Genomic DNA, 15,265 nt, shown 5'->3' with positions numbered 1-15,265 from the left:
GGGAGAAAAAAAGATTTTTGGTGTTTAGCTAATACTCTTTTATCGAAAACAACTTCAAGTCCGTGAGAGGGAAGAAGTTCAGCAACCCACTGGTTTCAAGAAGAAGAGACACTGCTCTTACAAAGATCAAACTCTGAATATTCAAGTTTCACAGGGAGACCCAGCTGCCTGTGGTTTATGTCCTACCTGCAGAGTTGTCTGTGAGGGCCTGGCTGGTGATGGCAGCTGGTGGCTCCTGGAGGGTGTAGGTGGTGGTGGTGGAGGGCGTGCTGGGGCTTGTGTTGTTGCTTGTCATGTAGGGTGAAGTGTAGGGTGAGCTGTTGTAATACTGAGCATACTGGCCCTGGCCAAAGGCTGGATAACTGGGGTAGTCCTGTGGAGAAAGACAGACAGCGTAGGGTTAATGGGGAAAAATGTAGGTTATACATTTGGGTAAAGTCAAGAGGAGAATAGTGAGAGATTAAGCAAAAGTGAGAGGACATATTTTGATCAAAAATGTGGAGGCAAAAGGTAGCAGAGTTGTGGAGGAGAAGTAGGGGGTTTGGCAGAGTAACGTGAGATTTGCCCTGCACCAGTGTTGCTACTTTACAGCGCAGATTCCAAAACATAAATGCAAACACATGTCTGTTCTGTCCTACATCTGGACAAAGATCTGTCTTGTTTTTTTTTCTTCTTCCTTTCCTCTGTGGCATAATACATATGTGTTGGAGGAGGTACAATAGATAATCCTGCGTACAAAGCTTTTGACATCCTGAGTGATTTATGTTTGAATGTGTCACGGATGAAATGTTACATATTGAGTGTGCATGTTTCATAAAGATTTCCAGGCTGGGAAGAAGTCTGCAATTTAAACTTATATAAACTGATAGCTATGCACTGATACCAGATCAGAGGGACAGAAATAAGAGGAAGGAAGCGCACAGCTACCTGTTGTGTGCTGTTGAAGCCAGTCGAATTTGTCAGGGAGTTGTTTCCTGGATACAATCCTGAAGTTGTTGTAAAAGTACCACCTTTAAAGGACAAAAGAATACAAGTTTGAGTTATAAAACATATTATATGAAATAAGACCCACAACCAAATCTGTTGCCTGGCAAATAAATGCAGTGACAGAAATAAGACAGCACATTGTTAGGGGAAAAAAGACTTTTGTGAAACAACTATTTGAGGTTGTGAACAGAGGGAGGCCTGAGGGAGCTCCCAACAGCAACCTTATCTTTGTCCTCTTCCTTTCTTATCAGTGATTGGATCAGGCCCGATGAATGATGGGAGGGGAGGGTAAAGAAGGGTGAGGGATGGATAGAACCTGCTTCCAAAGCCATCCAACACACAATGTGAAGAACACAGTAGACTGTTGTGTGTGAGCAACCAAAGGGTGGCGTTGGGAAAGGGGAGGAATGGAAATGGTGGGTGGCTTGGGGGCGTGGGGGGATGCACATGGGCAGCGGAGAGCGACATAGATGCACACGGAAGCAGGGATGAGGTCAGAGTGAGTTACACTGGGAGTAGGCTGCTGCTGACATCCAGCCTCAATGAATATGTATGTTCTTCTTTTCACTTGCTAAAAGGACGGTCCACCGGGAAAATTAAATCATTCACAGGGGTTGATAGCATCTAATAGCTTAATAATATACATGTCATGAATCATAGAGGAGAGGAGCAGCAGAAGCCCCCGAGGGCCATGACTCCTCTGTTCAGTGGCCGTCCACCTGTACTGTCATGTCAGGCCAGAGAACAGCAGCAGGGGACCACAGACTGGCAGAAAGAGAGCAGGCGGACAGGGAAACAATGAGAGTTTTATCTGTTTAAACTACAACTATTTTGCTTAATCTTGAGATCACAATCGTCATGCCAATTCAATTCTCTCCCGAGGATAAAGCAGTTTTACTATGCAGAAACATTTTTAGTATGATGTTTTCATGTCATGTATAATACTCTTTTAGTACAAATAAAAGCTGTTTCAAATGTGCAGATATTTAAATTGAAAATCTCCTGCCTGCAGCCACAGCCATGTTTATAAAAAGGAGAACAGTTCATGACAAAGTGCTCTGAGCAAAAACCTGTGATTGATCAAAAAAGCTAAGTAGGAAGTGTTTGATCTGTTGCACCGGCACTCTAAATCAAAGTATAAATATTTCATCCATTTAAATTCACATGTAACCACATATACATGTAACACACTTACTGTAGAACAGTTCTCTACCTATAGCAGCAACAGGTGGTTGAGTTTTACAGATTTCATTACAAGAAATGTATTTTAAAAACATCTGTGTTATAGCGATTCTAACGACCCATGGGCTTTATTACTCGTCTCTGTTCATACAAAGACATAACGCCATTGCTTTTTTTAAACAGCTTCTTCACTTCTCACCAGTGATCCACCCCATAGCCCCAAAAAAAACCCTGTTCCTTCAGTGAAAACGAAGGGGGAGATAAATTTACTGTTCCTAAATGGGGGCGTAATTACACCTTTGTTCCCAGAGACAAACAGAGTGAGTTCCTTTCATCCTCTGGTCATTGGCCCCATCAGGAGGGCCCTCCCACACCGTGACAAACGTGAAGCAGCTTTCATTACAGGGGGAAGGATCAGGGAAATGAGGGGAGGGCATGAAGGGTACCGTATGGAAGGAAGCATGAAAAAGTAAGACGTAGTGCTGTGTTTAGCCTTGTCAGTCTGCAAAGTACCCAGCACTGTGGCTAAAAAAGAGAAACAAATACCTCCCAAGATCCAGAGATTACCAGGATCCCCTAATTGTTTGTGCAGTTTCTCACTCTCTGCTTCCAGCAATTACACACACAGCAGATTTTTAACATGTTTCCAACCTGGCTGCAGAACTGTTCCCTCTCTTTGTTGTTTTGTTTGATATTTCATGGCCTGCAGGGGGAATTTTTAAACTTTTGTGTTCTCCGCAGAAAGTTCAACATCAAGTGAAAGTCCAACAGAACAAAAAGACAGAGAGAAGAAGGAGTAATGCTGCGAAGGACAACAAATTAGCCTAATGCACAGTTCAAACAGTCATAAAAGCTCTCACTGGAAGGGTTTGAGGGTTGCTCTGTGGAGAACAAGGAGCCACATAAAAGCCAAGGGGACCCCTGCTAGCCCAGTGAGAATGAGCCCGTGCTGTTGGGATTGGTGCTGTTGGTTATAGTAAAGAGGGGGGGAGGAAGACGGGGTCTTGTGGTTCCCCCGGGGGGCATGTTTTCTCTCCCTCCCCCTGTCCTGCTCCAGTTAGTTCACTCACACAAGACCAGACATCATCCCTCCCTCCTCTCCTCCTTCCCTCCTGCCTTCTGGCTCCACAATTGGAAGTCCATTTGCTTTGCTTGATCAGTCCCCTTGCCATGGGCTATGTCTATCATCAGTGCACAATATTTGTAGCAGAAGTTTGTATGCCCCACTTGGGAATAGGCTATCAAGTCCAGATGGGGCTCTCCTCTTAAAAAGGCAAAACCAAGGCTTCAGCTTCTTCAGCTTGCACTGCCACTGGGACAGAATGCCGGGATCCAATTATTCACCTAATTAGCATCTGCTCAGTCCCGCCACCAGCACAATCTCTCTGTTGCTTTGCACACCTCTTATGTTTTATGCCTTTTCTGGCCCATCCATGAGATGCGCTACATCAACTGCTACAAGGGATCGGAAATAGCACAAAAACGCCTTTGTCTCCCACCCCAACAATTTGATGGCACGACTTTAGCGCCCACACAAAGCTCCATGGCATCGGACATGAAAGCAAAGAGCAAAAACATTTATCTAATCGTCCTCTGCCTTGACAGCTGGCCACAGGCTGGTGGCAGGGACACTGGCAGGGAGGGAGGGGGGGGTATCAGATGTGGAAAGATTCTTTGGTTGGGACACCCAGGCCTGAGGCACCTCACCCAGGCCCGATCAATAGGCCAGAAAGAGTAATGATGATGGTGTGGCAGAGGGCCAGAGCCACAGTTAAGAGAACCCAGGGCCAGAATAGTGGTCAATCTGTCATCTAACAGGGCTGTCAATTACTAACACACTTATTGCTACGTGGGGCATTCGATAGCCAGAGATAGTGGCTGAGAGTGAGGAAGAGATGGAGATAGACAGAGGGAAAGAGAAACACAGAGTAAGAGCATAATACTTAGAAGATGAATGGGCACATAATACTGTCATCGTGAGTTAAACCACTAAGGGCAGGATAGCAGCTTGTGCATTCTGCCGCACATGCTCCGTCTCCTTGCTCTCTTTCTTTCACTCTCCCTCTCCCTCTCTTTGCCTCTCCTTTTTTTTGCAGGCGCTCGGATGCACGCTGCAAAAAAACTCTGGCTGTGGCCGCCTGTATTTGGTTAAGAGGCGTGGAAAAGAGGCTTCCCCGCGCCACATCTGCTGCTGAGCTGGCGTTATTTATTGTGAGATGCTCTGGAGGCTTTTCAACAACATGTGGAGATGTTTCTACTGTCACACATTAGATATTACAGGAGAGAACACAGAGACTACACTAGCTGTTAGCTAACTGTCCTTGCCTGGGTGCAGGTGCTGCCGGGGAACAGAGTGTTTTCCAACCAATACAAAGAAAATAGCAGAAATACTACATGGCAGGAGGCCTGATCTGAATTTAAACTGGCTGAAAGACTGGACAGAAAGAGCAAGAGGGGGAGTGCAGGCGCAACAACTCATTTTTATCGGTTTTAAGGCCATAAATCTCCATGGTCTCAGCTCTTAAACAAATACAAATATGATCACAGGGAGAGAAAAAACAAAGGCTGGGGAGTGGGGACATGGCTGGTGCCTCCTAAGTGCCTGCCATTTTTCCATCTGTGTTGATTCTTTTAAGAGGAGAGGAGAGGAGAGGGAGGCAGCCGTTGTGGCCGCACGGAACGACTGCTGGGATGCAACCATCTTCTGGGGTGAGGGCGAGGGCCGTGTAGTGAATCAGTCTGACTCATGCTGTTAAATCAGGGACAGAGACCTATTCTCTCTCATAATTTTTAAGTTAGACAAAGTAAGATGTAAGTAAGGACACGGCAGATGAGTACTTTGACAAGAGAGTTCAAAGGACAAAAATAGATACGCACAGAGGCGGGTCTAAGTAACAGAAAGAACACAAACAAGACAGGAATAAATATACAAGCAACCAGATTCCCACCAAAGCTATACTAGGTATTTTCAGATTGCTGGTGATCTGCTTTGTAGCTTTGTAGCCCAATCATGATTTTGCTGGAAAAGTATTACAATCGTAAAATTGGACACGCTGTCAATTTTACGAGACAGTGACGACATCTCATGTTGCATTTTGACACCCAAGTCTTCACTTGTGAGAATGCGCGGAGATAATGATGGAAGGATTCACAAAGATGTCCTCACCCTGCATCTGGTAGCTGTAGGGAGCCTGTCCTGTCTGCGGCGTGGTGAAGCCAGAGCCATAGCTGAGGAAGCCTGTCTGTCCCGGGGACTGGGACTGGCTCAGACCCCCCTCCGTCTTTATGCCTGCCCACAATGGACCTAAATCAGTTAGTGACACCAGATCGGTTTGATGCACAGACAACAGTCAACACAGAGGTTTAAATTACACTGGACACAGCAAAGGGGACACAGTCTCTCTCTGCATTAATGACAATGGACGAGCGCTGATTATCTGATTAAAGATTTTTACTATGATAGGTTGTTTAGAAATATTATCTTGCACTGGATGCTGTCACTCAGTGAAGGAGCTGTCTACTGATTGTTTGATATTACTTTATCATCCTCACCATTAATATCACCGTGTAAGATAAGTCATCTGTAAGAGGATGCACAATTATTAAAACATTGTGCTTGTGTTTGTGTGTAAAACGGGCCGCTTATATTGAATCAGTCTTGCTGCAGTTTCTGTGCAACGGTAGGTTGCAGGGCTCCATTCAAATAAACAGTATAAATTCCTCCACATATTGGAGAGTCTTCTGGGGTCAAAACACTCCAAAGACTCTGGACAAATAAAGCCTACAGTGGGCCTTGTACGCCATGCTTTCTCTTGCAGTGCCAGAGGAAACCAGTTTTTGTTTTCAGATTTATATCACTAATCTTTCACATCTATCTGAACAGCTTGACAAGCAAATTCTGTTTTATTGCAGTGGAGGAGAGTAGGCAGACACTAAACAAGAACTCAGCATCTCTCCTGGTCTTGCTTTACTGGAGGAATTGTGGGAACATGATTTGTAGCGAGCAGGGTTCTGACCTTCAGGAAGGAAAAATATTTAGTTGTGAATTTCTCTGTCTATGCATACATTCAATTAACACAACACTGACCTTTGTTAGTAGGAAACTCCAGCAAGACAAGAGAAGGTTATGTAGGCCTACTGTGTTTGAGAAATCTTACCATAAGCTGGGATGCCATACGGCTGGCCAGGCTGGGGGTAGCTAGCATAAGCTGCGGCCTGCTGCATTCCTGTGGTGTACTGCGTCTGCCCATACGCAGCCATATTTTGGGATGAAGGAGTAGGAAGAATATGCGGATATGTTCTGCTGTTTGAGAAAAGAAACAAAAGACAAAAGTGAGAAAGGAAACACAAACTTCGCTAACTGACAAATTCCTTGTGATTGTGCTACTTCACTCGAAACACTGAGCCAAGCGGTAAGACAGATAGCATCGCACAGCTCATATACATAGTGAAAGAACAATAAATGGCAAAGGAAATTTTTGCAAGATAATAATTACAACAGATTTCAGAGTGCGCAAGCTGCAGACATCCCGGCAAACAAAGCCAGTCGAGAACCCCCCGATCTAACAGAAGGATCTAATTAAAGATCCAAACGAAGTTGGATGCTGCTTATTTTTTAAAGAAAAATAAAAGAAGCCTTACTTGGAAGGATAAATCTGTGGAGAGAACTGGTGAGTTTGTCTTGGGCTGAAGCCACTGGTTCCAATAGCTGAGGAGAGTTAAAAAGAAAAGAGGCAAGCACATATTTAAACATTAAGAAATAAGGTAAATATTATTTTTTGCCAACAGAACTTCTGGATTCCAAGGAAACAGTAATTACATTGCATTACTCTATTTATTTCGGTAACCTTATTTAAGGTTGAAAACCGGAGAGCAATAATGAAGTAAAATAATCAGGTAAGAACATCACGTTTTTCTGCTGACCCGCGTATCTCTGAGATAGTTCTGGGCTGCTATGACGACCGCTGGTGTAAACACTCGCAGGATGGTCTGAATCAGTCTCGACCTGTGGCTACAGTTGCCTTGGGCTTTTCAAGCCACAACCACATTAGAAGTGACATCACTGATTGCAGGTAATGAGTGCTACTGCATGATTATTCCTTCATTAGGCGTACGACTCTGTGGTTCCATGGTGCTGTTAACTTGTGAAAGTGCAGCCACAAATAATTCACAGAATGTTTTGAATCTGCTGTGAGTCATGAAACACACACAGATGGACACACACACTCTTTCCATTTTAATGTTACTGTTTTCCAAAAGTAAAATGTCAAATAAAATCTTGTCAATAAGAATTGGGAATTTATAGCAGTGTTCACAGTGTTACCTGCACACTTCAGTTGACAAGTTTGTGCATTTTAGAAAATAGTTATTTTTAAAAAAAGGCTAAAGTAAATGAAACATCCGTAACAAGATCCAGCCTGCAAGAGCTCAGCTTCCACTTTGACATTTGTATTTAAAAAGGTACCATTTGTTTAAATTAATGAATCATTTTGTATGTAGTATGTATAATTTATTTCAAATTCTATCTGAATTTGTGATTTAATGTAGGGCTAAATATAACGCTTTATCTTTGATAAAACAGGCATTTTATCAGAAATTCACAGTTAATTAAAAAAACTGAAAAAAATCAAAGGCAACAATCAGTTCTTGCATTAAACTGCAGCCGAGTGGCACAGTTTTGAAACATCTGTCTAATTGGTCGTGACATGTAAAATATGGGATTTGGTTGCGGGGGAGTGCTAACTGTGTGTAACTGTATGCTGTAACCCCTCACACACGTTATTAATATTGAACACTTTTCCCACATCAGCAGCACCTGCCACTGGACAAAACCTGCTCCTCTCAACGGAGCTTTGGGTTTCCCCACGGAGGATATGGGGTGTAAGATTACTAAATTTCATTAATACTGTCACAGACAAAAGTCAAAGCAGTGATAAAGTATCAAGTGCTTAGTTAAACAGTTAAGGAAAAACAGGAAAATTAGCAGCAAGATAATACCATGCACTGTTAGATGCAATGGTATTACAGTAATACAGGTTTCTAGAAAAAGTAACACAGAGCTGCAGGATGACATAGAAACCACTCAGGGTGGAAAAAAGAAATAAGCCTAAAAATTATCACATTAGTGATTATTTCTTTAACAATTCTTACAATGCTCATTACACTCAGAGGGCTTGGTTTTATTTAGCAATGCCTGCGTGTGTGTTTATGTGTCTGATGTTCCCATGCTGAGAGGAGGGTGTGAAAACCCTGGCTCTGACAGGGCGATAGGGTAACAGCCCGTGGAGAGAGAGGGCCAGTGGGACGTCATGTCACTCCAGTGGACAGACAGGCTCAGTCCTCACTGGCATGGGAACCGAGTGTTAACACACACACACACACATACATACATAGTGCAAGCAAGCACAGCATATATATGTGCTGACAAAGGTAAGGTAGAGTCTCTTAAGCACACACACACACACACAACTACACACACAAACACTATATTGGCGTTTTAGCTGCAGGGACACTTCCTGAGGCCCAGCTTATCAGTCACCCATCTCCAGGCTCATCTCTCACTAATCAGTTCTGCATCTGTGTGTGTGTGTGTGTGTGTGTGTTTGTCAGAGAGAGAGAGACGCAACCAGAGCACACACACACACACACACACACACACACACACGTACAGAGTCCTCCCTGCTTACCTGATCCTGAGAAGCTGTCTAGAGAGGTGTCTGCTACCGAGGTGACGATTTCGCTGCTGCTCATTGGCTCAGTTTTAACTGCGAACAAAGAAGCCACATTGTCACCAAATGCACCAAATCAATGTCTGGAAGAAAAAAGGAAAACAAAAAAGACTAGATTAATGGCTAACTCTGCATTTGCCTGTGAGATTTTTTTTGCATTCACAAAATTATTAACCATTTAAAAAGTTACTCATTGTCAAAGAAAAACAATAATGCAGAGATGGGAGATTGTAGTTGGACAACTTTTCAACAGCCAGCAAATTTAACTGCATGATAAAAGATAAAAGTGACATCTGTGTTAGCTCCAATGGCTTCTATACATTTCTTTATGCTAGTATCTTTAATTCCTTTGATTGGATTTATCTGATTTTTCAAGAGACTTAACCTTATCTTTATCAGCGATCCTTATCTGTCAGCCTGGGGACATTTTCCTATGTAAATCTTAATTGTTTATTTAAAAATGGGCTTTTAAGTATTTTGCAAAAACAACATAAACCAGACTCTACTTTGAGATTGCATTACCACAAAAAAATTCTGACATTACTGTTTTTATTCAATGATGAATTACTGGAGTTTCAGTACTTCAGCATGAAATAAAAATCACCACTGTGTGTTAGAACTCAATGTTAAAAAAAATTACAAGTGCAATTGAAATGTCAAGGAAATATATGATGTATAAAATCTTTTTAAGAGTGTAGCAAACGCTATTTGACCTTGACTCCATTATACAGCTAAGCGATAGATCTGCAAAGACAATTTCACAGTTATCTGACAGCTCAGGAATCTTTGAAATCAATCCATTTCACTTCAGGCGGGCTGCAGGGTTTTTTCTTCCCCCATTTTTTTTTTTTTTTTGGCAAAACAAATTGACAATGTGGGCAAGGAAGTCATGCTCAGTGGAATCCCTGTTGGTTGAAGAAGCCATTTGCTGTCATGTTTTACATGTTTCCGCTATGCTCGTTCAGCGCAGAAACATATGTTGACGAGAGGCAATTCTTTTGAACAACACACTGATGAAAAAATAGTGGCAAGGTGCATGCATAAACTAGCACACACTCGAGTCACAGAGCATACAATAAGCACTGTATTCAGTGAACGGCATGTAACGTTCAAATGAAAACAAAATGCACAGTATGCAGGTTCACAATCTGAACATTCATTAACAATGAACTCAAAATCCAGTCATGTCAAACCATGCTTGAAAAAGAATACCACAACAATTACAGAAAAAATACTTAAGAGTTTCTGAATGAAAGGCACAATAGTTGAGGTGCATTTAGAAATTTCCAGCTTATAAAAAGTTCATTTTTGGTTGTAAAAAAATATAAATTACATTGTATTTTGTGGGTGGTTCAAGGAAGTGAGCTACACAGACTCCTTTCATTCTTGCTCTCAGTGGAGTTGGGGAAAACACCAAGTATTGTCCTTTCATTGTGTCACTAAGGGTAGACAAACCTGCAGCGGACTGTGAGTTAGAACCTAACAACCAGTCTGCAGTGGTAAGCATTGTGATGTTATCACCTATGGGAAAGAAAGAATGGCAAAGGGACACATTGACAGTCTGCACCATGTCTACGGGTCCTGTGTCATACACTGTATATACAAAGAAATAAACCCTGTGCTTAACCTGAGGATTGCATGACAGTGAGGGATGTTTCTAATAAGTTGTTGGTTTGTGGAATGGGCATGACTGCTTCACTAAACAAAGGCTCAGATTTAAAGCACAGGTGAATCACCTGAGTAAATAACTATGTACAGTAGAAACCTCATGCAAAACACCATCATTTCCATTCTAGGTTTTGAATAATTACATGCTTGCTTAGATAAACAGCTAATAGTCACTGGAAAATAACTACCCGAGGCAAGAAACATTTCAGATAGAAATCTTAAGGCACCAAATTTTCCGTGAAGCCCAAAATAATCTACACTGCAATCCCGCAAACATCAAGTGCACTTTCTCTATTGCTCATGGGCTCTTTCATGTCATATTAAGGCAAAATCAATTAATGCTAATTCACCCTAAGAATCATTTATGTTTTTAATAAAAGCCTATTTTATTTCTTACAAAACAACATTGCATTGCCTTTATTTACCTTTTTCAAAAGTCACATTCACCCTTAATGATAATACAGATAACACAATATCTATCAGGGTTTTTTTTTTATAAATATAAATATATATTCAGAATAGCAAACAAGGCAGAGAGAGGGATAGCATTTAGCACAGCACACATACCTTCAGTGCCATTGGGTGTCATGGAATTGTTATTGATGTGTGAGTTGTCGAGGTTGGGACCATTAGGAGATTCACTGCTTCCACTTATTCGGCTGTGAGGACTGGCTAGATCCTGCATTTCCATAGACCTGACGAGACACACACAAGCACACACACACCAAATCAAATTACACATATTGCTCTGATTTCAGGGAAGACAGCTTTGCTCTGCAGTGCTGTGTACAGAACAAGCTAAATACAGTAGCTCTGGTTTAGATGAATAAAATAAAATACTATAAATTAGAAAACAGTCAAGTCGAGTGTGAAGAAGAGAAATGTTCTATTAAAACTGCATTTAAAACGTAAAAATTCACTACAATTTTACAAAATGCTTTCTTGCATGTGATATTTTCAATACAATATAAAACAGACATTTTTATCGAATGCCAAATGATTGCCAAAAGAAAAAATGAATTAGAAAAATGAAAATAAAATAAATAAATAAACGTGGTAAAATGTGACACACACACAAGTGCACAAAGAAAAACTGTGGGATTCCAAACCATGAAATGAATAGTAAACATTTTGACAAGATAGTTTTCGGGTTTCTCTTATTACAGCAATTTCACAACAAGTCACTGTTTTACATGATGTGAACACAAAGAGTTTACTATCAATTTACTCTGGTGTATCTTGAAGCAAGAATGGCCTTAAGTGTATATCGTTTAGTGTGGTATCGAAGACTGTTAACAGATGTTTGCTGGTTTGAGGCAATGGTTAATGTGCCTGTTAAAAGTGCAGCACTGCTTGATTATAAGAGCCCATGCCTCAGTGATGGGCAGATGAGAAGCTCACGAGGCATGTGTTTGCTCTGGCAAGCTCCTTAATTGTTTCTGTGTTTATACAAACGACCACGCCACTGAAAACATTATTCTATCTTCTCATTTGTGCGCTCAAAGGATTTGATCAAGTATAGACAATGGAGTAGAAAGAAGGCACGAGTGATTTGAAAAGTACAGCCACAAACTCCAGACCCCATTTGTCTCTGCCACCGTTCCCATTGCAACAGTGAGTTAATGAAATTAGGACAAAATGTTTTGTACATTATACTGCCATTTCCAATTATATTCCAGGGTTCTGGATATCTCTGCTATCGATAAACATTGGCCTTTTACACAAGGCCACAAAGATAAATGCTCAAGTAACTCTAAGTAGTCTGAGTGCTATCAGATGGCACGAAAGAAACCAGAATTACGAGATAAAAATATTAAATTATGATATGCATTTACTGCATTTAAGATTATATTATGTTATGATACTTTGCAGTAAAGTTTGACAAATACAGTCCTTTCTTGCGGTTAAAGTCCAATTTAATTATTAATGGAAAATATATACTTCTCAGCATTACATTACAAATCAAACAAACTAAAATAAAACTACCACAAAAAAATGTCATAAAAGAAAAAAAAAACAATGTAAAAAGCCAATCACCTCTTCCACACATACCCTAATAATAAAAGCTGTATTATCCTTTTCCCAAAGGTGGATTTGTTTACTTCTCTGCTAAAAATATCACACCCTCCTAGCATACAACAACACAGAAGGGCAAATATGAACGCTTAAAAACTGTCCAGAATCAGCTAACCATAACATACACCATACGTCTCCTTTCGCCAAACTTTTTTCTCATTAGCTGACAGTGAAAAACTCATCGCTATCTCGAATCAGACAACACAGCAGACTGAGAGAAGTTGACAGTTTTTTAGCAGAGTCAAAGGCGATCTCTGATGCCACTCAGAGATCTACATGTCTCTGATGCTGCTGGCACTGGCTCAACTGTGCTCTTACCTGGACCTAAATGGCTTTGAGTCCTCTCTCAGACCACACTCTCTTTCTTTATTCTGCCTCCACCTGCCCCAGCAGAAACAATGTCACTCCTTGTTATTGCGGCTCGATGTCACAGTCCAGAGCCATCCATGACACAAAAAGGCTTGTCTGAGAAAACATTATTGTTGTTCTGGAGCAGAATGGGAAGAGAGGGCTAGCGGGGGGAACAGAGGCGCACATTGTCTCTCTCCGAGCCGCAGCCCTGCTCCACTGTTGTTTCCTCCTCCAGGTCCTCCCTCCTCCCTCCTCCCTGAGCAAGGGGAGCACGGCCAAATGACGGAAAGGTGATTCATCATTGGTCTACGACAGCTGCAAACTGGATTAGCCCTCCCCCAATCAACATGCAAAGCTGCTTAGCCAAGGTAAGCAGGAAGGGGTGGAGGGGTGGAGGGGGGGTTGCGGGGGTGAAGGTAGGCAGAGGGGTGAGGGGTTGGGGAAAGAAGGGGCTGAGGGGGCAGCAGAGGGTGGGAGAGTCTGCCTGCTTTCCTGCTTGAGGTAGCCTGCTGCTGGAAGGAAGATGGGACTTGTTGAGGAGAGACAAGTCAAGCGTGACACCCCTAGCATCTTCAGCAGATCTTTCATCTGCAATTGACACTATCTGAAATTTATCAGCACTCCCCATCACAGCACACTGACAGGTCCTAATGATCGTCAGGGCTGCTGTTCCGCGGGCCTGCCCCAGCCTGGGGCCATGCCACAGCACACAAATACGCAACTTCCTATACTTCACAATCTATGCACGATGGACGGAAAAGCAAAAAGGAGAATAATCTACACGCTCGCACATACATTATATAAATCTCTTCTTTCTCTGTGGCAATGTGAAAATTCATGCTTATGTCTTTTTCTTTAGCACACGGAGACACATAACTCATGTCTGCATGTGTACACACACTCATGCACAGGGCACTTCAGAGGCCCCCACATCAGTGGTGCAAACACACACACACACACACACACACACACACACACACACACACACACACACACACACACACACACACACACACACACACACACTCACACATGCAGGGCACTTTAGAGGCCCCCAGATCAGTGGTGCATCTCAGACAATGAAGGAGACTGGAAACAAGAACACGGAGAGCATATGGAGCCACATATGTTTCCTATGACGCTACGAATGCCTCTATTACTCTCCTTTAGCTGACAGTTACATTTTGCTGTCCACTCCCGCTCTGCTCGTCTCTCTCCAAACATCAAGCAGAGCCATATACTTGCATGACTATAACACTATATTAGACCTGACTCCAGCCCACCATGGGAATACAGGGTCCAAAAAAGGTTAAAGGTATTCAACTGGTCAGGAAAAAGGAAAAAGACATATAAAGTCTTTTTTTCAAAAATCCTGGCATGATTTTTTTAATGGCTGACTGTTTACATGAGCCAGCGTAACCTGAGCTACATGCATGGTCTTAAGGTTTTTTTTTCCTTCTTTTTTCAACAGGCTTTGCTCTTCACACCAAGGCAAAGCCTTCATGAATACCATTCCAGCTTTACAATTTGCCTTCTCGCTCACTGCCTATGGAACAGCCATTTTCAAAAAAAAAAACAACAAAATACATATATATATTTCATTCTTACTTTAGGAGCCACTGATAACAGCAGTGCCTCCTCCTGACATCTCCCAATATTGAAATATGCAGACGGGATGTAAAAAATACAAAAATATCAATGGAAAAGAAAGTCCACAGAGGTAAAAGCCATAAAGACGAAAGAGAAACACATTTTGCCACAGCACATTAACAGCGATCACAGAGTTGGGGGAAGTTGTGGAGAGAGTGCTGTGGTGGGTTACTGTGGTATGGTGTGTGTGTGTGTGTGTATATGTGTGTGTGTGTGTGTGTGTTGTGGCTTGTTTCTCTGTTCAGCAGTGCAGGCCAGTGAAGACATTATAATGCTGGTGTCTCAGCCTTTGCCAGCAGGTGAAACCAGCCAGGTGAGGAGAGAGGGAGAGCAGGGAAGACAGGAGAGGAGAAGGCAGGGGGGCAGGGATTTAAAAGCAAAAACAAGCCTTTCTTCTGCCACGCTAAATATTTATTGTTTAAAAAAAAAAGCGGGCTGCGTTAAGCATCTTTGATGTGTGACTTTAGCTCAACCTGAACTAGTTGGTCTTTGAAGCTAACAAGAACAAAGCCAGGCTAGATGAAGCACTGCAAGTGTCATCAAGAGAAAGAAAGAAAAAAAAAAGAGGTGCCACAACACGCTCCTCTCATGGTTGTTTGCAGGGTCTTTTGTTTCGCTTTGCT

The 15,265-nt window shown here is 42.2% G+C and overlaps 1 protein-coding gene across 17 annotated transcripts in view; it reads right to left on the bottom strand.

Moving 5' to 3' along the window:
- eya1 (EYA transcriptional coactivator and phosphatase 1) overlaps positions 1 to 15,265 on the bottom strand; it is a 61,613-nt gene that overhangs the window by 20,719 nt on the left and 25,629 nt on the right. For 3 of the 17 annotated variants that reach the window (XM_085763785.1, XM_085763777.1, XM_085763783.1), the window contains exons 2-9: positions 11,133 to 11,260; positions 10,353 to 10,418; positions 8,856 to 8,933; positions 6,811 to 6,877; positions 6,327 to 6,472; positions 5,336 to 5,473; positions 928 to 1,010; positions 187 to 373 (exon numbers count right to left, since the gene is read on the bottom strand). In XM_085763785.1, coding sequence (XP_085619911.1) covers positions 187 to 373; positions 928 to 1,010; positions 5,336 to 5,473; positions 6,327 to 6,472; positions 6,811 to 6,877; positions 8,856 to 8,933; positions 10,353 to 10,418; positions 11,133 to 11,256 — 889 coding nt within the window. In that variant the 5' untranslated portion in view covers positions 11,257 to 11,260. Of the gene's footprint in view, positions 1 to 186; positions 374 to 927; positions 1,011 to 5,335; positions 5,474 to 6,326; positions 6,473 to 6,810; positions 6,878 to 8,855; positions 8,934 to 10,352; positions 10,419 to 11,132; positions 11,261 to 12,959; positions 13,246 to 15,265 lie in introns of those variants that run through there. The other 14 variants (XM_085763779.1, XM_085763787.1, XM_085763778.1 and 11 more) reach the window with 11 other exon arrangements.

Source organism: Trachurus japonicus, chromosome 20 (genome assembly GCF_045865225.1).
Source record: "Trachurus japonicus isolate A0001 chromosome 20, Traja_1.0".
Classification (NCBI taxonomy): domain Eukaryota; kingdom Metazoa; phylum Chordata; class Actinopteri; order Carangiformes; family Carangidae; genus Trachurus; species Trachurus japonicus.
The sequence above is the reverse complement of the archived record's forward strand: the minus strand, read 5'-3'. Positions and strand labels throughout refer to the sequence as shown.